Genomic DNA, 24,653 nt, shown 5'->3' on the forward strand with positions numbered 1-24,653 from the left:
CTTTGGCTCAGGTCCTGATCTCAAGGTCCTGGGATCAAGCTCAGTGGGGAGTCTGCCTCTCCCTCTGCTCCTCCCTATTGTTCATGCTTTCTCTCTCTCAAATAAATCTTTTTAAAAATAAAACAAAAATAAAATAAAATTTTGATTTTGCTTAGTGCTCCACTGAAGTTTTCTGAAGGTCTGCCTTATTTATAAACATCAGCCCAGGAGGCAAGAAGGAACACAGCTCTCCAGCAGTAAGAATATTCACAAATATTTTATTAATACATATTGTCATATTCCCAGTATACAAGAGCCCTTGAGACACTGCCCAGTACGGAAAGACACTAAACGTGCTCAGGGCCTTGGTCTTCTGTCTGGTTGAAGTGACCCCACACTCTTTTAATAGGACCACATGTGTTGTACCTCACCTGTCCACACCCCCGCATGGAAACAGGCTTCCCTTCAGTCAGATGCAGAGAGTGACACTCACTGCCTTTTGCAAGGATGATGGCTTCTGATGGTTATACCAGAATGGAAAAAACTTGGCATCAGCTGACCACAAAGAAATTCAGACTTCATTTCCCAAAGTCATTCATTCTGCTTCTCTCTGGGAAGGGCTAGAATGTCTTCAGGATGAGCATAAAGATTCCCACTGCCGGAATATTCGGAATACTTTCCTGGATTTCTCAGAGAGACTCTATAGGTAAAAAAGCTCATTATTAGAGATTAAATTCTTTTATAGAGATGAATGATGGGGTAATAACAGCTTTAAGGGTTGGTCTGAAAATTTCTCCCATGGTGATCTAAATAGGTCTAGGATTGAGAGAAACTAGTTAATTTTCTATTACTACTTTATATCATATATATGTAATATACACCTAACACCAGACTAAAAATCAAGATAGCCTGCGTTCTACAGTTAGACTACTGCTAACACACTCTGACCCTCTCAAACGCAGCTCACGTCCTCCCTCCACGTATCTGCATCTGTCCTAACCTTGTTGTGTGAGGCTGACACTACTGACCCACCATTAGTGGGGCACACAGGTTGCACTGGTTTCCATTAGTGATGCTGAATGGGCCCTAGTTCATTATTTCTTGTGAACAAGGATTCACATTTACATGATGCCTCACTGGGGTTAATAGTATAAACCAAGACCAAAGGGTAAAACAGATCTAATGACTCTTTAAACTATGACCCTGGCCTTCTCAGCTTCATTTTTAGCCAGCAGAGCTAATAATAGGAAGACTCTCATTGCCACTTGATCGTGCCTATGAAGTGATCTGAGATTCTGAGAAATGGTGTTACAGGGAGACAAAGCTATTTACTGAAAGATAAAAGTCTCAGTGAATCAGAACACTTGGTTCTCTCTGACTTTGAGAGTCACAGTGAAGAGCACAGGGTCTCAGTGAGAATATAAATAATAATCTAGCAAGATAATCGATAAAGTTGCCTCCAGCTTCTGACATCAGAAGATATGTCTTCTTATCCTCTTTGCTGGATGAATGTTTCAAAAAAATAAAAGTCCCGGGGTAGGGGGTTGGGAAGAATGTGAGCTCTTCTTAATGATGGAGGGGAATTTACTGAACATACTGACAAAGTTAAAAGAAACTTAAGTTGAGAAAAATAACTTTCTTCTAACATCAATATCTTTGGTCCAGTCTTATTAAACTCTGAATTTCCCAGTCATTGCAGCTATGGAAAGGTTAAACATAAAACCAAAAAGCATCTCAAGTCCTGGAACCCAGGGTCAATTATGAGGCCAACTTCTCCCACTACAAATACAAAACAAAACAAAAAAACCACCAAACAAAAACCCCCACAAAAACCCTGTAGGATTTCTTGTTCGTAAGACAGTGACAGAGGTCAGTCAATAAGACTCTGTTTCATAAAGATCTAGGCAGAGAAGATACATGCAGACATTTGTCTTTAGATAGCTTTACATATTTTTAAAAGTTTTTTAAATTGGAAAGATACAGCTTTTTTTTTTCCTGTGGAAAAACTTTGGGAAGCCTTCATTTATGTTATTTACCGAGGGTACAAATGTACAGTCTTAGGCTTTTAGCACAGTTATATTCTTCTCCAGTAGAATCCCACAAACCTGGGAGTGCTTCTTATAAACAGCTATTGGCATGTATTATTTTACTTTGCCCTTGGAGGACACAGGGCTCAGAAATTATTCTATTCATACCACACGATAAGGCAAATTTGGGAATAAACCAACAAAAGAAAGAGAACCCAGTTGCCATGATTCCTTCAAGTCCACACTCCTATCACTTCCACCCTTTACACAGAGTAAACAATTGACTTGTTTTCTCAGCTGTCATGATGGATTTGCATCTGCCCACATTTTGTAAATAGCAGCAAGCATGACTGCAATGGCTAGCTGAGGCAAAGTAATGTGCCACTGTGAGGAACGAAACTAATTCTGGGGTCAGAGTACAGTGCTCCAGACAGCTAACTGGCCAGGCTCCAAATGCAAGTGACAGCAACTGATAGAAAAAGCAGCTGTTCTGCAACAAGAGGCCGGAGCAGCTGCCTCTCCATCTATTTCTGTTTTTGTACTTCTCTGCTTGGAGTCATTTTAGTTGAGAAGACAAAGAATTTACCATAATTTTAGGGAAGGCCAAATGCTAAGCTACAGGAAGACTGAATCAGTTCCATGTCGATTCTCTAGGACGAAACCTGATTCTGTCTAACTTGACTTCCGAAAGCTGAGGGCAGGCAGGGTGCTAATTATAGTACCAGCCTCTGTTCCTTATCCCATAAACAGCAAGTGCTGCACACACACAGGCAGTGGCTTATCTCACCATGGAGTCTGTTTCAGCTGGCTGGTTGGACTGCTTGTGGGCCAAGAGGATGTTCAGCACAGCCTTCCAGCCTGGCTCTGTAGAGATACTGGCATCTGTCTCCGTTCCACCATGCTCCCTGGTTTCCTTGCCAAGTGTCACATTTACCCAAGGGCACCAGTCTCTATGCTGAGAGGTGGGGTCAAAGCAGCTTCGGGAAGATGTGTCCTGAGAGGAAGAAGAGAAACAGTGTTGATGAAGGGCAGATGCCATGTCAATTCAGGAAGGCACTGCTATGAGTTGTCCAGTCCAGAATCTCTCAACTGCCCAGGTCTCCAGTTGGATGTTCTCCTTTAAACACTGTCTATGTTGTGGCTGCTCTCTTTATGAATACTTTCATTCCCTTCATGTTAAACCAATAGCGCCTGATCAGGTCTGTCCCCCTTACCTCATGCCATCCCCACATGCGTGAAATACTACCTCTCCAGAATCCATTCCAAAGAAATAAAGGACAAACCTCTTAAATTTTTTTCCCTTTGGATACCCAGCTGTTCCATCTTCAAACTTATTCACACTGTCTACTTTAGCCACAGGACCCGGGAAGGGGTCAGGCCTGCTTCTCTGTTTGACCCAGTGAGGGTCTGGTGTGCTGCCTGTGCTCAGTAACTTCTACACACAGATGGACTCACTGAGCTGCTAGAAGAGCAGAGGCGAGCTCGTTTGGCTCTCCGGAGAGGACTAGACGGCACTTCCAGGCCACTACTGTCTCCTGTTCCCATACTTCGGGTCACAGGACGGGTTCTGGTGGTGGGGCTAGCGGCCTCTGGCTCAGGACGGTCAACAGGACTGGAAGAGTCCCAGCTCCGAGTTCGGGAGACAATGGGACCTGGGCTCCTTTCAGCCTGAAGGGAGGAAGAGGTAACAGAAGTACAACAACAATATAAATGACAATGGTCAGAAGAAATATTTCTAGAAGTAAAAGCTAATTCTTTACAATTAAGTCTAAGAATTTACTTTCTGAAGTATTGACATAACTAAACTCTTCAAAAAATGATAGATTTTTATACAAAATCATGAATTTAGCTTCTGTAATGCAACTGGCAAATAAAAACACAGTATTCTGATCAATGTAGTCAGAAGAGAAGCTTACTTGCCTAAAGTAATTTTCAACTTTTCCACCACACTTTTGGCAAAAATGCTGCTTTTGAAAAGGTCATCCCAAGCAAGTTGATTAAGTTTATACCTGCTCTGAGCCAGGAGAACATGTGGCATCCTGGCTCCGAGTCATCATCCTCCGAGGAGACTCAGGCACAAGAGGGAAGCGCTCTGGCCGTCCCTCAGGGCCTGGGATGGGGGAGCTGGTCAGGCCAAAGGATGCATCCAGGTCGGTCATGGATGACTCAATCTGCTGGAAGCCCCAGAGCCCCACCTTCCTCATACACTGTGAACACGTTATTAGGGAGAGCTGCATGGGTTCCAAAGAAGAACTAGGCAGGAACAGAAAAGAGAGTTTTCTCAAAGAGTAACCTTTCCAAGGGATTAAGTGAAATTATTTGTGAGACAGTTTTATCTTATCAAACAAATCTCTGGAACAGTCCAGTGGACTGGGAATCATGTCATCTCAGGGCCCTGTCCTGTGATCTCAGGACCCCAACTCCATTCTCTCTCATAAAGTTCCTGTAGAAAGATTAAAGGGTTGGATGCCTGGGTGGCTCAGTTGGTTGGATGTCTGCCTTCGGCTCAGGTCATGATCCCAGAGTCCTAGGATCGAGCCCCACATTGGGCTCTCTGCTTGGCAGGGAGCCTCATTCCCCCTCTCCCTTTGTCTGCTGCTGCCTCCTGCTTGTGTTCTCTGTCAAATAAATAAATAAAATCTTGGGATCCCTGGGTGGCGCAGCGGTTTGGCGCCTGCCTTCGGCCCAGGGCGCAATCCTGGAGACCCGGGATCGAATCCCACGTCAGGCTCTCGGTGCATGGAGCCTGCTTCTCCCTCTGCCTATGTCTCTGCCTCTCTCTCTCTGTGACTATCGTAAGTGAATAAAAATTAAAAAAATAAAATAAAATAAAATAAATAAATAAAATCTTAAAAAAAAAAAGTAAATCTAGATTGGTTCCAACAGTTTTCTTTTCTTTTCCTTCCTTTCCAGGTTTTATTTTTTGTAATCTCTACACCTAATGTGGAGCTTGAACTCACAACACTAAGAGTCAATGCTCCCCGGACTGAGCCAGCCAGGTGCCCCAGTTCCAATAGTTTTCTATCTCAGAGGGAGTTTATGCCAAATTGAGAAGCTAGAATGGAAATACCAATATGGGGACTTGACTCCAGCTGGTATTTCCTTTGGTAGGTTTTATGAATTCAACTGATTTTTCTCTTTTCTTTTCTTTTTTTTCTTTTCTTTCTTCCTCCCTCCCTCCCTCCCTCCTTCTCTCTCTTTTTCTTTCTTTTTTTTCTTTTCTCTTTCTTTTCTTTCTTTCTTTCTTTCTTTCTTTCTTTCTTTCTTTCTTTCTTTCTTTCTTTCTTTCTTTCTTTCTTCTTTCTTTCTTCTTTCTTTCTCCTTCCTTCCTTCCTCCCTTCCTCCCTCCCTCCCTCCCTCTCTCTCTCTCTCTCTCTCTTTCTTTCTTTCTTTCTTTCTTAAAGATTTATTTATTTATGATACACAGAGAGAGAGAGGCAGAGACACAGGAGGAGGGAGAAGCAGGCTCCATTCCAGGAGCCCACGCAGGACTCGATCCCAAGACTCCAGGATTGCGCCCTGGGCCAAAGGGAGGTGCTAAACCGCTGAGACCACCCAGGGATCCCCATTTTTTTTTACTTTCTATAAACAGAAAGGAGTTGCACTGTTTACAGGAGCATGAACTCTCAGCTGGGAAGTGATAGTAAAAACAAAACAAAACAAAAAAAACTCGGGCGCCTGGGTTGCTTAGTCCGCTGGGCATCTGCCTTTGGCTCAGGTCATGATCCTGGAGTCCTGGGATCAAGTCCCACGTCTGGATCCTTGCTCAGCAAGAAGCCTGCTTCTTTCTCTCCCTCTGTCTGCTGCTGCCCCTGCTTGTGCTGTCAAATAAATGAATAATATCTTAAAAATAAATTAAACAAAACCAAAACCAAAACTAAAATTCAGGTGTTTCCAGCAATTCCTGAGTTCTAATTCTGGTTTTGTTAGATTCTTACCATCCCCTCACCATTCTCTCAGGTTTTCTTTCTTTTTTTTAGAGATTGATTGATTGATTTGAGAGAGAGAGGGAGAGAGAGAGGGAGAGAGAGAGCACGAACAAGCGCACATGCACAAGCAGGGAGAGGCAGAGGAGAGGGAGAAGCAGGCTTCCCACTGAGCAGGGAACCTGATGCAGGGCTTGATCCTAGGACCCTGGGATCATGACCTGAGCCAAAAGCATCTGCTTGCTTAATCAACTGAGCCACCCAGGCACCCCTCCCTCGAGTTTTCCTTGTCTGTTTTTCTGACAGGAAATACCATGAGATCTCCAAATGCTATTAGTGACTGATGTGGACCAGTGTATGATCGTGTCAGAGTTCTCATTTTCTTGCAAATTCAGTGACTAACCTACAGGCCCAGCCACATACAGAGAGAACACATGCAGTGACATGGACTTGGATGTCTGAGCCTAATTTGCTTGTAGTTTTTCTCTCTTCAGTTCGGCAATCAAGTTCATCTTCAAGCAAGTGCAGAAGAAGACTGATCTTGTCTTCTGTCAAACACTACAAAAGAATCAAGGTAACAAACTGAAATTTCCAACCACAAAAATCACATACGAGGATGTATCTAGAGGGTACAAGGCAAAAGTCATGAAAGAATTGCCAAACATGAAGACAATTCTCTTCATTATGGAAGGCTTAGTTCTAAGACTGCAATAAGGTTTTACATAGAAGCTTTCTGAATTGCCCTGGATCTGCTGATTGAGGAAAGTGGCAATTTTCCTAGAGCTACCAAATCTTTTCTTAGTTTTAATTTGTTTTCTTTTTTCTTTTTTTATAAAGATTTTATTTATTTATTCATGAGAGAGAGATAGAGAGAGGCAGAGGGAGAAGCAGGCTCCATGCAGGGAGCCTGACATGGGACTCGATCCCGGGTCTCCAGGATCACGCCCTGGGCCGAAGGCACTCAACCACTGAGCCACCCAGGGATCCCCTTAATTTGTTTTCAACTTACCAATTACAGATTTTCTCTGAAACTTGCAAACTTCAAAACCCAAATAATGAAAACAGATTACTATTCATATCTTAGCCTGACAGTGAATTTATTTCTTATGAGAACAAGAGAACTTGTCACAGTCTTTATTTTTATTCTAAGAATAATAAGGTAGTGATAAAGTGAACAAAAAAGCTGCCTTGGCTAGGGACGAGGGACATTTAAAATAGGCACAGAGCTGGGGCACCTGGGTGGCTCAACTGGCTGAATGTCCAACTCTTGGTTTCAGCCTGGGGAATGATCCTGGGGACATGAGATCGAGCCTGGTATTGTTTTGTTGTTGTTGTTGTTTTTTAATGATACTGAACCTACCTTCCTCCCTACCTCCCTCCCTTTTCTTTCTTTCTTTCTCTTTCTTTCTTTCTTTCTTTCTTTCTTTCTTTCTTTCTTTCTTTCTTTTTCTTTTCTTCTTTCTTTCTTTCTTTCTTTCTTTCTTTCTTTCTTTCTTTCTTTCTTTCTTTCTTTCTTTTTCTCTCTCTCTCTCTTTCTCTTTCTTTTTTAAAAGATTTTTATGTATTTATCCATGAGAGACACAGAAAGAGAAGTAGAGACACATGCAGAGGGAGAAGCAGGTTTCTCACAGGGAGCCTGATGTGGGACTTGATTCCCCAACTCCAGGATCACACCCTGAGCCAAAGGCAGATGCTCAACCACTGAGCCACCCAGGCGTCCCCTGGTATTGGGTTCTGTGCTCAGCTTGGGAGTCTGCTTAAGACTTTCTCTCCCTCGGAGGCTTAAGGCAGAGTACCATCACCTCAGGCTTCTCCATTCCGTCTTCCTCAGCTGCCCCTGTCCTCTCCCTCAGAATTTGCATTCTCTGCCTCTTTTTTCCCCCCTTCTTTGGAGGGGGGGTTCCTAGAACAATGCCTGGCACATAACAGCTGCTCAATAAATACTTGTCGTTTGTTGAATGTCTCCTTTCTCCACTCTGGGAAACCTAGATTTCTTCTGTTCTGGGTGACTCTGTATTTTCTTTAGGTGTCCACTTTTCCCATTTGTGCAGTTGATATTTCCCTTTGTTTTTTAAGGTTATTCTCTGAGAAGCTGGTCTCGTTAGATCCCATTTAGAACATGTGCTGAAAACATGGCCACCATCCTAAGCCCATGTGGTAGCCCAGGGGAAAGGAAACCAAGCTACCTCATAGCAGTAGAGGTACATATCAAGAAGGTAGGGTTTTCTATTCTAGAGCAGTTTTAGAAAGGGATATCCAGGCTCTTGAAGTCCAAATCCAGGAATCTTCCTGCTCCTCTCAGCTTCAGGGGAGATGTTGACAGTATTATATCTATTTTTAGTCTTCTCAAGCTCTGTCCTGAGCTGTTTCTTTTGTAGGGGTCTGCGCCACTTTGTTGAGTGGGATCCTTCCCTCCTACATAAACTGCTTCACATGTTGGATTTCTTCCTTTTCCCCTGGGGAAAGAGGGACTAGCCTTGATCCCTAAAGTCTCTGGAAAGGCTCCCTCCCACTCCCCACTTTTTTTCCCCCCCACTTTTTCTTAACAAAACTCCAGCTCTGCTGTGTACATATGGAAAAGTGTATATTGCCACCTAAATCATTTGAGTCATTCTTCCAGAGGGGACAAGGAGACCCTCCACCTTTTGGCAACACCTCAGCTCTTCCTTCTGCTATTCCCTTTCCCCACACACCCTTGATTTTTTTTGTCCTGTCCTACATTTCAAATTTCTACTTTGTGTTGAACTTGCTTTTTTTTCATATTGAAAATATACCATTGCCCCAAGAGCCAAAAATAAATGAAAACTGGAAGAAAAAAAAAAAAAAAGACTTTCTCTCCCTCTCCCTTTGCCCCTCCCCCCATGTTTTCTTTCTAAAATAAATAAATACATCTTAAATAAATAAAGTAAAATAGGCACAGAGGTCAAACTTTGGTTAAAATCTAAACAGCCTCTCAACTAGAAGAAGCAAAATAATAGCTTCTATTTTCCTATAATAAAGTTTGTCTTTGGAGTCTCTACAGGGTGATGAAATGGGACATCAGATATTCAGTTTCGAAGTACATATGCCCCAGTGCATTTCTAATTTCTATTCACAGGGGAGAAAGGAGTTTATAATTTCTCCTGTAGTATTTTCTTTGGGAAATGATATTTGACCATATGAAGTCAAATTTGTTTCTTTTTTTCTTTTTTTAAAGATTTATTTACTTATTTATTCATGAGAGACAGAGAGAGAGAGAGAGAGAGAGAGAGAGAGAGAGGCAGAGACCTAGGCAGAGTGAGAAGCAGGCTCCATGCAGGAAGCCTGATGTGGGACTCGATCTTGGGTCTCCAGGATCACGCCCTGGGCGGAAGGCAGGCACTAAACCACTGAGCCACCCAGGGATCCCCTCAAATTTCATTTCTTCTGTTAAATAAGTACTAAATCAAGATAAAATTGGATGTATGCCATTTAAAGAATCATATCTAGAAGTTTCAATGGAACCCATTATTTAAACTCTGATGCCCTTTTGATGGAGACTGGAAGAGGTCAGTTGAGGGACCACTAATTCTCTCATAGCAATCTTAATCCTCTGTCATGTAAAGAAATACTTTATGTACAAATGGTAGTGACAACTGAAGGCCACTGTAGGCTAGCCAAGAAGAACTCACCATAGTTTTCAAGTCCTCTGGCCTCAGGGAAGGAAGCTGGAGGTCCAAGTGACAAAGGCTTTGAAAACGATCTAGGAATTCGCTAACAAGAACAGCAGGCTCATCCAATGGCAACATCCCAAATCGATCTGTGGACAAAGTACACTGGAAGGTCATATTGATGCAAATTGTAAAAAATACAAAATGTGTATAAAACAACGTGGGATAGGTACTGATAAAATATTTGAAGGTATTAAGAATTACTGACTTTTTTTGATGGGGCTATGATGATATTTTCCTGATAGTATTCAAAAAAGAAGATTCTTAAGAAGGGTTTCTCAGGAGTAGTCAGCTGAATTTAAAGACCAACGACAGTGTGTAAAAGCAAAGGCCCTAAGGATGGCACAGGTGGGGAACTCTAAATAGGTTCACAGGATTGGAACACAGTGTGCCTATAGGGAAAGGGAGTAGGAGATGGGCTAAAGTGTAAAGAGTAACTAGCCACGACTTTACTAATGTATGTGATGAGAAATTACTGAAAGATTTTTTTTAAGGGAGTGATATTACGAAAATATGCATTAGAATAGAGATTGTAAGGGGTCAGTTGGGATGTAAAAAAATAAGCTTAACAGATATTAAATTATTTTTTAAAGGATTAAAAAAAGGATTTCATTTACTTATTTGAGAGCGAGTGAGTGCACAGCACACATACATGCACAAGCAGAGGCAAGGGCAGGCAGAGGGAAAAGCAGGCTTCCTGATGCCGGCCAATCCTCCTGGTATCATGACCACGCCCTCAGCTGAAGGCAGATGCCTAACTAACTGGGCCACCCAGGCACCCTTGAAGGATGTTTTTTTTTTTTTTTTAAAGATTTTATTTATGTATTTTACAGAGAGCATGCGCGTGCAAGCACAAGAAGGGGGAGCAGCAGAAGGAGAGGGAGAAGCAGGGAACCCGACGTGGGGCTCGATCCTGGGACCCTGGGATCATGACCTGAGCTGAAGGCAAATGCTTAACCAAATGAGTCAACCAGGTGCCCCCATTAAAATGATTTGAGGTAGGGATGCCTGGGTGGCTCAGTGGTTAAGCATCTGCCTTTGGCTCAGGCGTGATCCTGGGATCTCAAGTCCCAAATCGAGCTCCCTGCGAGGAGCCTGCTTCTCCCTCTGTCTATGTCTCTGCCTCTCCCTCTGTGTCTCTCATGAATAAATAAATAAAATCTTTAAAAATAAATAACAGTGATTTAAGATAATAATCCCTGTTAGGTACTAGTGGCAGAGGGATGGAGAGAAAGATCATCAATGTTATAAAACTCTTAATGATCAATAAAATCTCCTATTGTAAGAAATATAGGGCAAAGTAATATACAGTGCTAAATTAGGAAAATGAAAATAAACCTATGATTTTTTTTTTAAGATTTTATTTATTTATTCATGAGAGACACAGAGAGGCAGAGACACAGGCAGAGGGAGAAGCAGGCTCCATGCAGGGAGCCCGACGCAGGACTCGATCCCAGGTCTCCAGGATCACGCCCCCTGGGCCAAAGGTGGCACTAAACTGCTGAGACACCCGGGCTGCCCTAAACCAATGATGTTAAATAGAAATCTAGCCGTGACAGTTTCACGAGCACACAAATACGTCAAAACTTACCTAACAGTACACTTAATATGTGCAGTTTATTTTATGCCAGTTATTACTCAATCATAAGGCTGCTTAAAAAAAATTAAAAAAAAAATCTCTTTTCCAGTTTTGTTATTACGAGGTACAAAAGCAGTAAAAATAGCACTTTGTTCACCATTTATTGTATCATTAGCAACCACATTTTGGTCTCTAATTTAGTAAATATTATCAAACTATGAAAAGTTGTTGCAAGTAATCATATATGCCAAAACACATGCCAACAATTTAAAAAGATGCATCATTTTACTAGAAAAGTCCAATATAAAAAAACCAAAATGAACAAAAAAAGGTATGGATTTTTAAAAATCCAGTAAAGGGGTGCCAAGGTGGCTCAGTTGGTTGAGTGTCCCAACTCTTGGTTTCAGCTCAGGTCATGATCTCAGGGTTGTGAGATCCAGCCTCACACTGTGCTCCCTGCTCAGCGTGGAACCTGCTTGAGTCTTTTCTGCTTCTTCTCCCCCCACACCCTCCAATCAATCCATCAATCAATCAATAAAGTGAGGTTTAACAATAACGTTTGGTCTGATTCCTACAGTCTGAAGAAAATACTAGTAAATATTGATAAAGGCAAAAGAGCAAACAGAAGAAATTAAACCCACCATGAAAATGTTTTAACATAAGTTAAAATATATGTTTTATAATTAATACATGGATTTTGTCTATTTCAGTGTTTGATATGTTCAAAATAATCAGTCTAGCAAATTAATAATTATAAATTAAAATGTTTAAAGAGATTTAATTTAGTTGGTAAATGTTAGAAAAAAATTACTTTCAAAATTGTTATCAGATACGCTTAATAAATGTAAGCATTGAAATAGAAATAGTTGTGGGGGAAAAAAAAAGAAAAAAAAAATAGTTGCAGGTGTTCCTCTCTTCACACTAAAGTCTCCGGAATGTGAAAGAACCAAACCAAGGAATGGTATAATTGAAAGGTCACATTTGAGATCTATTTAGGAGGCAGAATGGATAGGACTGGGTGGTGAGGATATGGAAAGGAAGCTAAAGTGACTTCCAGGTTTCTTGCTAGGAGAACTAGAGGAGAGGTCAGTACCATTTAAGACGGAGAAAATATAAGAAGAGAAGTAAGTTTTAGTATAAAACAAAGACTTCAGTTTTGTATATATTGAATTCCAGGTATCTACAGCAAGATACAACACGAAAACGTTTAGAAGGTAGTTGAAAATGAGTCAAGCTCAAAAGAAAAGTCTGGATAGGAGTTAGAGGTCTGTAAGTAGATGGACTAAGAAACCAGAGTCTAGTCATAAGAGTCAGGACCCCAGCAGAATCCTGGGCAGATCCTAAAAACCTGGACCAGGTACACTGAGAGAAACATTCACATCCTCTTGGGCCGGAGTTCAGTTGTACTACACAGTGAAATAACTAGACCAATAGCAAAAACTCCTTGTTACATATCATCTTCACTTAAAAATGTTTTTCCTTAACAGTCCCTTTCTGTCACCCCATCATTATCAGTAAATGGTACTCTATGGACACTTTCAATCTCTTTTTTCCTCTCAGTGGTTCGTGGAATATCCCGTCATCAGTGACCCTGGAATTGGCCTGAACTGTCCTATTGAAATAAAAACTACACCCACATGGCACTAATCTGGTCAGGCACGAAGTTCTGTACCTAGTCTTGGTAAGCCCTCCAGAGAGTTCTGCTTTGGAGCCTAGTTAGCAGAGTACGCCTATGTGATCAGTAAAATATATATATTTATTTTATTTATTTATTTTCTAAAGATTTTATTTATTTATTTGAGAGAGAGCATGTGAGAGGTGGAGAGAGGCAGAGGCAGAGGGAGAAGCAAGCTCCCCACTCAGCAGGGAGCCCGATGTAGGGCCCAATCCCAGGACCCTGGGATCATGATTTGAGCCGAAGGCAGACGCTTAACCAACTAAGCCACCCAGGTACCCCAAAATATTTATTTATTTTAAAAAGGGTTTATTTATTTGAGAGAGAGAGAGACAGAGACAGCATAGTGAGGAGGGGCAGAGGGAGATCCGAGAATCTTTTTTTTTTTTTTTAAGATTTTATTTATTTATTCATAGAGACAGAGAGAGAGGCAGAGACACAGGCAGAGGGAGAAGCAGGGTCCATGCAGAGAGCCTGACGTGGGACTTGATCCAGGGTCTCCAGGATCACGCCCTGGGCTGCAGGCGGCACTAAACCACTGCGCCACCAGGGCTACCAGAGATCCGAGAATCTTAAGCAGATTCTGCACTGAGTGCTGAGCCTGACCTGGGGCTTGATATCACCACCCTGAGATCACAACCTGAGCTGAAACCAAAAGTCCAATGCTTAACCAATTGCATCATCCAAGTGCCCAGCCAGTAAATAAAATACTTAAAAAATGGCACTTCTGGGGCGCCTGGGTGGCTCAGTCAGTTAAGTGTCTAACTTTTGATTCAGCTGAGGTCATGATCTCTGGGTCATGGGATTGAGCTCCACATCAGGATCGGTACTCAGTGGAGAGTCTGCTTGAAGATTTTCTCCCTCTGCCCCTCTCCCCACTTTTGGACAATTTCTCTCTCTCTGAAATGGGTAAATAAGGGTGCCTGAGTGGCTAAGTCAGTTAAGCGTCTGCCTTCAGTTCAGGCCATGATCATGGAGTCCCAAGATCAAGCCCTACATCAGGCTTCCCGCACAGCAGGGAGTCTGCTTCTCCCTCTGACCCTCCTTTGTCTTGTGCTCTCTCTCAAATAAATAAATAAAATATAAAAAAAATAAAATAAAATGGGTAAATAAATTAAAAAAAAATCCCACTTGTTACTACATTCTGGGCTTTTTGTGTAGACAAACATTTAAAGGCAAAGAGCCTTTATGAGTACAGATACAACTAAAAATAAAAGATTTTTAAATAAACAAAATTTAAATAAACAAAAAGATTTTTAAATAAACAAAAATATTAGCAACGCATCTTAATATTTTTCACAAAACAAGTTCTAAATCAAGATCCTAAGATCAGTAACAAAGGAGGTATCATCATGTATCTTATAAGGCAGGGCATTCTAGAGTGTGAGGCTTCATAAAACTCTTGTGTCTCTTAGCCTAAGTATAAATTTTGGAACCACAGAGAAAACATACCCTGCTGTTAGTTTCACAGAATACATAGTCAGGTTCACTCTAAAGTAGTTTAGTTCTAAAAAAAAAAATTAAAAAAATAAAATAAAATAAAATATAATAAAATAAAATAGTAATGACTGAAGTTAATAACTAGAATGAAGATAATCAAAATGCACCTGATTCAAGAGAGTGCGCCCTGTCAAGGCCTTTATACAAGCAGTCTTTGGCTTCAATGCTGTTACAATGTGTCATTTCACTGTGATAAACTATACATTTGTAATCACTCTCATCTGGCTTCCTGTGAGTTGGCTTGAGCAATAGAACCCCATTTAACTGCCACCATTAGTGTACCAAAGGAAGCCTGGGGAGAACATGGGACTGCTTGTTACGGTGGGAAAAGCAATTAGAAATCTGATAAGGGGGATCCCTGGGTGGCGCAGCGGTTTGGCGCCCGCCTTTGGCCCAGGGCGCGATCCTGGAGACCCGGGATCGAATCCCACATCGGGCTCCCGGTGGTGCATGGAGCCTGCTTCTCCCTCTGCCTGTGTCTCTGCCTCTCTCTCTCTCTGTGACTATCATAAAAAAAAAAAAAAAAAAAGGAAATCTGATAAAACCAGTTTCGCCTCCTTACCAGTTGGTTTTAAGATCTCTGATTCTGTTTCCTCACCCCCAAAACTGGGTTGATAATCTACTTCCCAGGGTCCCTGTGAGGATTAAACGGGATAACGTATGCATGGCTAAGCTGTTGGCATGTCAAATACCCTTAATAAAGTTAAGTAATAACCTAATAGGTAGATGAATGTAAATTCTCCTTGAAAAGCACAAAAAGAAAGGAAGGAAAGAAACTTCAAAGACTAGATTTTCACAAAGAAATAGACAATACTAGAAATGCAATAACCAAGGAGAGATGGTAAATGGGAAATCTTGGAAATAAGTACCTGGGGAGGGGCTGTCTGGCCAGAAACAGAACTTTTCATGGGCAGTGCACAAGGCCTTCTTCAGCTCGGCACATCGGTCCTTATCTGAAACCCACACAGGGAGCAATGCCTTAGAAAACATTATGTAGATTCAAAATCGAATGGCCAAGAACCTTTAGGAGTATGCACAGAATTAAAAATAAAAACAACCAAGATAATTTAAAAAGATAAAAAATATTAGTAACTACATCTTAATATTTTTCACAAAACAAATTCTAAATCATGATTCTAGGATCAATAACAAAGGAGACAGTATGTATTTTATAAGGCAGAGCATTCCAAAACACAAGGCTTCATCAAAGAGCTGTCTCTTTATCTAAGTATACATTTTTAGAACCATAGTGTAAACATACCCTGTTGTTAGATTCCCAGAATGCATTAAGTCAGGTTCAGTCTAAAGTAGTTTAGTTTTTTTTTTAAATATTAACTGAAGCTAATAATTATAGATGAAAATGATCACAAATTCACTTTGCTATATATAATAGTATGCATTCTTTGATCAAACACATGACTTGTCTTTTTAGAAAAACTAGTCTAATACATCTTTGAATATGGAGGAAAATATAATTTGTACTTTATACTTACATCGGTCAAAATCAAAAGCTGGTTGCAAACTGGCACAGAGAAAAGCCTGACAACTGGAGCACTTGAGCATATCACATTCAACTGTGACCCAGCCATATTTTGCACAGACAAGTGGAGACAGCTCGGCGGGCTTACCTGCCCATTTCAGAGAGTATTCATGTTAAGGAAAACAAGGCTGCAAGTATATTAAAATGAGTAAGTAAAAAAAAAAATGAGTAAGTCAGAAATTAAAACTTTTAACTTATTCTTTTACAGTTACATTAAGAAGAAAAGCAGTAAGAAAAATTTGGAAAACTCTTCTTTTCTTTTTAAATATTTTATTTATTTGGTAGAGAGAGAGCACAAGCAGAGGGAGAGAGAAGCAGGCTCTCTGCTGAGCAGGGAGCCTAATGTGGGGCTTGATCTCAAGACACTGGGATTATGACCCGAGCCAAAGGCAGGCACTTAACAGACTGAGCTGCCCAGGTGCCCCTGAAAAGCTATTTTTAAAGCACACATACTTTACAGAATAATGAAAAGTCATCTGAGTAATAACCAAAGGGGAAAAAATTATGAACTTCTCCTCTACAAAGCCCTGTGTATTTTATGTTTAAAATGTGTAAGTGAGTATGCCTGGGTGGCTCAGTGGTTGAGCTTCTGTCTTCGGCTCAGGGCATGATCCTGGAGTTCCACCCTGTGGGGAGCCTGCTTCTCCCTCTGTCTATGTCTCTGCCTCTCTCTCTTTCTCATGAATGGATAAATAAAATCTTAAAAAATAAATAAATAAATACTTAAGTTATTATTGGCTGTGGGGGCGAATATAGAAGCCATTCACTTTCACTTATTGTGAAATACTAAAGATTAAGAGCACTAGTAAAAGCACAGAGATATGCCTAAGCAATAACAAGCAGAAATTTTTCCTGCCACTCATCTGTGCTCTCCTATTGTACCATATCTACTTTTACATTTTAAAGAATAGTCAGTAAAATTAATAGTATTCTTCATTATTCCCCTAAAATTTGATTTGTACTAATGTGTGTATCTAGACTATGTGTCTTAAATAGGCTAACAGCACACAGGAATCTCTAAATATGTGCTTGGAAAAATGTCCTAAAACATTTACTAATCTTTAATATTCAACACTTAGTTTTTTATATTTTACCTAAAGAGCTCTTTTTCACAGAATACACACACACATTAAATATGAAAGAAGATGCTGGAAAGTTCTATATTTTTATAAGGGATATGGTAATTTGAAAACATTCCAATATCAGCAAAAGAGGGCCTAATGGCTAGAAAATGGAATTTAGTTATAAACATTAAAGGAGCTGGCATTATCTAAATTATAGGAATGGGGGGGGGGCGCCTGAGTGGCTCAGTCAGTTGAAGGTCTAACTCTTGATCTCTCAGCTTGCATCTGGATCTCAGGGTTGTAAGTTCAAGCCCTGTACTGAGCTCCATATTGGGTGTGGAGTCTACTTAAAAAAAAGTAAATAAAATAAAAATAAATAAAAGTAATAGAATCACTTAGTAGCTAAGTTAAATAAATGTCATATCCAAAGCAGTGATCAATTTATATCCAATGAAAACAAAAAAGAACCAAAGAAAACAGTTCTAAATACTGCAGCATAATCAGGAATTAGTCTAAGGAGTAGCAGTAGAAGGACAGTTAAAATAAAATTCCTCTTCCTGAGCAATTTATTCCTAAAGCTACCAGGTGGTAAGCAAGGAGGAGGACAGCCAGGAGGGTGAGGGGAAGCAGCTCAGTGCCAGGTGTCAGAACCCAAGTTGGGGAAAAAGGGGCTGATCACCTTGAAGTGCTGAAGCCAAGTAGGATATAAAGAACATCACCATGGAGCCCCAGTCACAAATCAGGGATAACTGGAGTACCAAAATATATCATGATAGTAATGGATTATATAATCAATGAATTAAATAAGCAGCCCTTGCTATCAATAAATTACTACTTAGTTACTAAAATTTGATGAGGAATGGGCTTTTTGCATAGTTTCAAAGCACTTCTGCACAAAACACTTTTTAATTTACAAAGGAAGAAGAGAGTTACTTTACAATGGAGAAAAGATGGGGAGACATTCCTTTAATCAAGTGATCAAAGGAACCTTGCCAGGAAAGGAATAAATCAAAATTATTATGCCACCTGAAAAGCTGCAGTGAGAATACAGCACCATTCTGTGATGCTCCTACACTACCTGAATCCAACCCTAAGGAAATATCATACAGATGTGAATTGACATACACTGTACAAAACAACTTGCCTATGATCTTCAAAAGTATCACAATCATGAAATTCAAAGAAAAACAGGAATCTCAACTGGATCCTTTTGCTATAAAGAATAGTATTAGGAAAACTGATGAAATGATTAGACTCTGAGGGTTAGACAGTAATAATTTATTAGGCGAAATTTCCTGATTTTGATTGTTGCATTGCAGTTATGTAGGAAAAAGTCCTTGTTTGTAGGAAATATTTGGGGGTAATGAGGTATCACTTTGACAACTTATTTATAAGTGGCTCAAAGAGGAAGTTCTTTGTAACCTGTGCAACCTTTCTCTAGGTCTATAATTGTTTTATATTTTTTAAAAAATCACTCTACTGAATAGAAAAGGGCAAAAGTGATGGAACATCACCTCTGAGATTAGGTCACAAACAGTCTAGCTTTTATCTTGTTCCCTTTTATTCACTCACTCTGATGGAAACCAGTTGTCTGTGTGGAGAGGCCCATGTTGTAAGGAATGTAGGGAGGTCTCCAGCCAAGAGCCACTAGAGACCTGAAGCCCTCAATCCAACAGTCATGTGAGTGAGCTTGGAAGTGCATCTTTTCCTAGTGCAGCCTGGAGATGGTTGCAGGTCAGCTGCCACCTCGATTGCAGTCTGTAAGAGACCCTAAGCCAGAGGACCCAACTAAGCCACACCTACATTCCTCACCCATACAAACTGTGACATAAATGTTGTTGTTTGTAAGCCACTAAATTGTAGTGTAATTTATTATGCAATAATAGATAATTAATATACACAGGGAAATCTAAAGACAGGAAGTGTACTATGCACAGTCTCAAAAAACATTAGGTTTGGGTACCAACAGCCTTACACTGTAATCCTGGCTCTGCCATTTGCTAGCAGGTTGATCAGAGGCAAGTCAGATAACCTACCTGAAACTGCTTCCTCTTCTGTAAATGAGTATAATAATAATAATAATAATAATACCTATTTTCATAGGTTTAAAGTGAAGATCAAATGTAATAATATATGTGAAAGCACACTACATATAAGCATTAGTTATTATTTCTTCTCCTCTCAAGCTCTTGGTGTTTTCTTCTGTGAAAAGAAAACGTCAGGTCATCTCAAATATCCCTTTGAGGAATAACATTTTTTTAAAAAAAGATTTTATTTATTTATTCATGAGAGACACAGAAAGAGAGGCAGAGACACAGGCAGAGGGAGAAGTAGGCTCCATGCAGGGAGCCCGACGCAGGACTCCATCTCTGGAATCTGGGATCACGCCCTGAGCCAAAGGAAGATGCTCAACTGCTGAGCTACCCAGGCATCCTGAGGAATAACATTTTATGATGCTAATTTTCCTATAAAATTTCTTACCAATTCTTCTTTTTCAATCTTAACTAGGCTCCATGCCCGAAATGGGACTTGAACTCATGACCCTGAGATTATGAATCACATGCTCTACCAACTGAGCCAGCCAGGCACCTCTTACCAAGTTTTTTTTTTTTTTTTTTAAAGATTTATTTATTTATTTATGATAGAGAGAGAGAGAGAGAGAGAGGCAGAGACACAGGAGGAGGGAGAAGCAGGCTCCACGCCGGGAGCCCGACGCAGGACTCGATCCCGGGACTCCAGGATCGCGCCCTGGGCCAAAGGCAGGCACTAAACTGCTGAGCCACCCAGGGATCCCCCCCTCTTACCAAGTTTAATTCTTAAATTAAAGCATCAGAGTAGCTGAGTGAAGTAAGTCAATCAGAGAAGGACAAACATTATATGTTCTCATTCATTTGGGGAATATAAATAATAGTGAAAGGGAATATAAGGGAAGGGAGAAGAAATGTGTGGGAAATATCAAAAAGGGAGACAGAACGTAAAGACTGCTAACTCTGGGAAACGAACTAGGGGTGGTAGAAGGGGAGGAGGGTGGAGGGTGGGAGTGAATGGGTGACGGGCACTGGGGGTTATTCTGTATGTTGGTAAATTGAACACCAATAAAAAATAAATTAAAAAAAATAAAATAGAATAGAAAAAAAAATAAAGCATCAGAGTAAGTGGAGGAATAACAGTTCCAAGAGCAGGCAGAAAGTGCAGTTCACATGACCTAACAAAAAAGGATATAGAAAATGTTTCCACTCTGCTAAAGAAGGCTTCTTTACTTGTAGATTCCAATGGCGGCTGTTCTGCTTGGGGTGACCCATTAACTGACTGGAATGTGGCAGATGTGTCCTTCCTAAAATAAAGTGGCAGAACTCTTGGTAATCCTTTCACAGCATCACTTTGCCCAAACATCTTTATCTCACCTCTTGGCACATCATAGCACCAATCATGCAATGCTGGATTTTAACCTTTCTAAAAATCATTTCAGTTATGTCATTCCTTTGCTTAAAATTGTCAATGGTTTCATAATACTTACTAAATAGATTCCAAATTCTTCAGTCTGGCATTCAAATCTCTTTACAGTTTGGCTATACTTAAATTTCAAATAATTTCTACCTCCAGAGTGCTCCACTAATTCTATATACCAGCAAACTGTTGTAGCTTACTGTTCTCCAACAGTATTTTATGCAACTTTAGTAGACACAACACTGGACTCAAGGCTTCTATGCACTATACAATTCGAAACACCTTAGAAATTTAACTCTTTTAACACAGAGATAAATAATTTTGATATTTCTACCTGGGTCTGACTCTTGATACCCACTCTCCCAGAAAAAAACTAATTAAAAATTTCAAATCAAAGTAGAAATCTTTAGGCAATTTCATGAAAAAAATTCAGGGAGAAAAAAAAAACCAACAAAACAATTATCTTATTTTCGGTGAAAGGCATTTCAACAGTGCCTGAGAGGAGTAGAGAGAGGAACTGCTGAGGACAAAAGTCATCTTAATAAAAATAGGGTGACACCAGCTATTATAACTCAAAAGAAATAAACTCATTCTAAGAATCTTTCTGAGAGTCAGAGAGCCTCAGGGAGGTGTGCTTCTTGAAAGAAATTGAGAGGATCCATAAACCTGAATGAGTTAAAGGTGACTTTTTTTTTTTTAACTTACTAACCTTTAATTGAAATTTAGCATTTCCTTCAATTATGAATGAAGGTATTAAAAACCCCACAAAATATAGCATCAGCAGTACCTGTGAATTTGTCACCAATGGAAATCAGATTTTGTCACCAACATTATGGTTGTTGCACATGTTTTGAAATACCATTTATGTTCAGAAGTATGGTAGATAATAGAATTACTAGATGTTACTTAACTCTTTAATAAAATGAAGCATGTTACTGCCTCCCTTTTTTCTTTTACTATCTTGATAGCTGCATTCCAATATAATTGGTTTTTTATAATCCTATGTAATTTATGCGCTTAAAAATACTCTGAGAAAAAAATATTCTGAGAAGGGTTCATAGGCTTTACGAGGCTGCCAAAGGTGTCTAAGGCTCAAAAAAAAAAGGTTAAGAAACCCAACTAAGAGATGCCAGGTGCATATTGTTAGCGGTCCTCTTTTTTTTCCCTCTTCCCCCCCAAAACCTGTCTTGTGGCAAAATTCCACGGGTGGTGTGGAATCCAGTATATCCCCATAATATTAAAGCCAAGTAAACGCAGTAAACCCATTCTCCTTCAAAACCCAGGAGGTAGCCAATGCCACCAACCGAGGTGCCGACCCAGGGGATCCCCCCACTCCCCGTCCAGGCCCGCGCTCCCCAAACCCCCTCCGATCCGCCGGTGCGGGACCCAGGGTGGACTCCCGAACTCACGCTTCGGCGCCTCCCTCTTCCGGGGCAATCCCCTCATCTATCAGCTGCCGGACCTTTTGAGGGGTCCCTTCTGGGGAGCGAACAACCGCACCCCAAGTCTTTTCAACCCCCGAGGCAAACGCTTGCCCCTCACTGGGCGCCGCCATCTTGGTCCGCTGCCGAGTTGCTTCCCCGCGGGTCTGAAGGCTCAGGAACTTCCGTTCTGCGGGGTGAAGGTCCTCCTCTGGAGGCGCGGTCCCGCGCGTTTGCCCACGCGACTCGCAGAATCCGGCCGCGGGGCCCACCCGGTCGTGGCCATCTTAGAACGAGGTAAACCCTCATTTTAGAACGAGTTAAACTACCACGGGAGGCCCCGGTATTTAAACCTAGACTCCCTGTTTCCTTTATGCACGAGCACGTTTGGGCCGATAAGGGGTTTTTAGAGCGCCGTTTCTCCGAATTCGATAGGGTCCAGGGGCCACGTTTAGTCTTACAGTAATTAACTGAAATGGCCCTCCTAAGTCACATCTTTTTTACAAGTGAAGGGATGGCGACCGTCCCCTGAGCGTACATGATCTAGAAGCTTTCTTAGAAACCGCGTTACCGGTGGGGTTAGAAGTCCGTGGCACTTGGCCTCACCGCACAGCCTCCCTCCTTTGTCCGGTGTGTGGAGCGCCCCCTGCCCACGCTGCGCTGGGCTGGGCTGGGCTGCGCTGGGCTGCGCTGGGCTGCGCTGGGCTGGGCTGGGCTGCGCTGGGCTGCGCTGGGCTGGGCTGCGCTGGGCTGCGCTGGGCTGCGCTGGGCTGCGCTGGGCGCTCGCAGTGACAGCAGTGAACGGAGACCAATGTTAGTGAACAGGACCGCAGACAAATACATGTTCCTGTAGTTTTGAGCTTAGGATCAGGAGTGCCCTGGAAGGGACGCCGGGGTGGCTCGGTGGTTGAGCGTCTGCCTTTGGCTCAGGTTGTGATCCCGGGGCCCTGGGATCAAGCAGGTAGCCTGCTTCTCCCTCTGCCTCTCCCTGTGTGTCTCTCACGAATAAATACATAAAATCTTAAAAAAAGAAAAAAAGTGCCCCAAAGAGGTACTGAGTGTACACAAGGAGGGCCTAATTTAGTCTGCAAGTTTTGCCAGACTTCCAGGTGCTGGAGCTAGAATGGATGAGATTATGGGAAAGAGATCCAGTTGGAAGGAGTTTGTCTCTGATCAATTGGAAAAGAAGACTTGTGACTGAGGCATAGACAGAGATGAAAGTGGGACCACCCCCACCCCTCCAGCTCACTTCTGTGGGCTTCTAACTCCAGTAATGTCCCCGCCAGCCAGGACCTTCAGTCTATTGATCCAGCCTCCTTTCCATGGTCCGGAGCCTCCCTTCCCTCCCTAGCCAGCTAAGTTCATTGCCACTCATCATCATCATCATCATCATCATCATCATCATGTCTTTGCAAATTTTTAATATCTGCTCAGAATTAGTTAAGATTGAAGCTTTATTTATTTATTTATTTATTTATTTATTTATTTATGATAGTCACAGAGAGAGAGAGAGAGAGAGGCAGAGACACAGGCAGAGGGAGAAGCAGGCTCCATGCACCGGGAGCCTGACGTGGGATTTGATCCCGGGTCTCCAGGATCACGCCCTGGGCCAAAGGCAGGTGCCAAACCGCTGCGCCACCCAGGGATCCCAGATTGAAGCATTATTGTTAGTGTGTCATATTTGATAAATGGCATTGTTAATGATTTTTTTTTTTTTTTTAGATTTTGTTTATTTGTTCATGAGGCACACAGAAAAAGAGATGCAGAGACGTAGGCAGAGGGAGAAGCAGGCTCTCTATTCAGGGAGCCCGATGCGGAACTCGATCTCCAGGATCAGGCCCTGCGCGGAAGGCAGACTCACTTAACCGCTGAGCCTGGGCATCCCTGTTATGATTTTTTTTTAAATTTATTTATTTATGATAGTCACACAGAGAGAGAGAGAGAGAGAAAGAGAGAGAGAGGCAGGCAGAGACATAGGCAGAGGGAGAAGCAGGCTCCATGCACCGGGAGCCCGACGTGGGATTCGATCCCGGGTCTCCAGGATCGCGCCCTGGGCCAAAGGCAGGCGCCAAACCGCTGCGCCACCCAGGGATCCCCTGTTATGATGGTTTTTTAAAAAAAATTACTTACTTTAAAAACAAGGCCTTAAAAACAAAAACAAAAATAAAAAAAAAGAATAAGGACTTAAAAGAGATACATCCCAAAGTATTTATGGTATTATGGTATGATGTCTGGGATTTGCTTTAAAATTCTTTTTTTTTTAAATTTTTTTAAAAAATTTTATTTATTTATTTACTCATGAGAGACACACACAGAGAGAAACATAAGCAGAGGGAGAAGCAGGCTCCCTGCAGGCAGCCCAATGTAGGACTCAATCCCAGGACCCCAGGATCACGACCTGAGCCAAAGGCCAACGTTTAACCACTGAGCCACCCCGGATCCCTAAAATTATTGAACAGAAGGACACCTGGCTGGCTCAGTTGGTGGAGCTTTGGACTCTTGATCTAGAGGTTGTGAGTTTGAGCCCCATGTTGGGTGCAGAGATTACTTAAAAAGAAAATCTTTTTTTTTTTTTTTTTTTTTTTAGATTTTATTTATTCATGAGAGCCACAGAGAGAGGCAGAGACATAGGCAGAGGGAGAAGGAGGCTCCCTGCTTGATCCCAGGACCCCAGGATCACAACCTGAGCTGAAGGCTGATGCTCAACCACTGAGCCACCCAGGTGCCCAAAAATAAAATCTTTAAAAAAAAATTCTTGAAGAGAAAAATGTATGGAGGAATAGATGAAAGAAGATTGCAAAATGTT

The 24,653-nt window shown here is 41.5% G+C and overlaps 1 protein-coding gene and 1 non-coding gene across 2 annotated transcripts; both read right to left on the reverse strand.

The window, feature by feature from the left end:
- Positions 1-229: 229 nt before the first annotated feature.
- Positions 230-22,471, reverse strand: ZC3HC1 (zinc finger C3HC-type containing 1). Its single transcript, XM_077857321.1, has 10 exons — positions 21,836-22,471; positions 20,202-20,313; positions 15,869-16,019; positions 15,245-15,328; positions 9,583-9,710; positions 6,336-6,490; positions 4,016-4,259; positions 3,462-3,674; positions 2,794-3,000; positions 230-679 (listed from the first exon to the last, which is right to left on the reverse strand). Exons 1-10 carry the CDS (start codon positions 21,979-21,981, stop codon positions 611-613), a joined length of 1,509 nt encoding a protein of 502 aa, XP_077713447.1. The 5' UTR covers positions 21,982-22,471; the 3' UTR covers positions 230-610.
- Positions 19,494-19,566, reverse strand: TRNAM-CAU (transfer RNA methionine (anticodon CAU)). Its single transcript has one exon. It is a non-coding gene; the product is annotated as a tRNA-Met (tRNA).
- Positions 22,472-24,653: the final 2,182 nt, after the last annotated feature.

Source organism: Canis aureus, chromosome 18 (assembly GCF_053574225.1).
Source record: "Canis aureus isolate CA01 chromosome 18, VMU_Caureus_v.1.0, whole genome shotgun sequence".
Taxonomy (NCBI): Eukaryota; Metazoa; Chordata; class Mammalia; order Carnivora; family Canidae; genus Canis; species Canis aureus.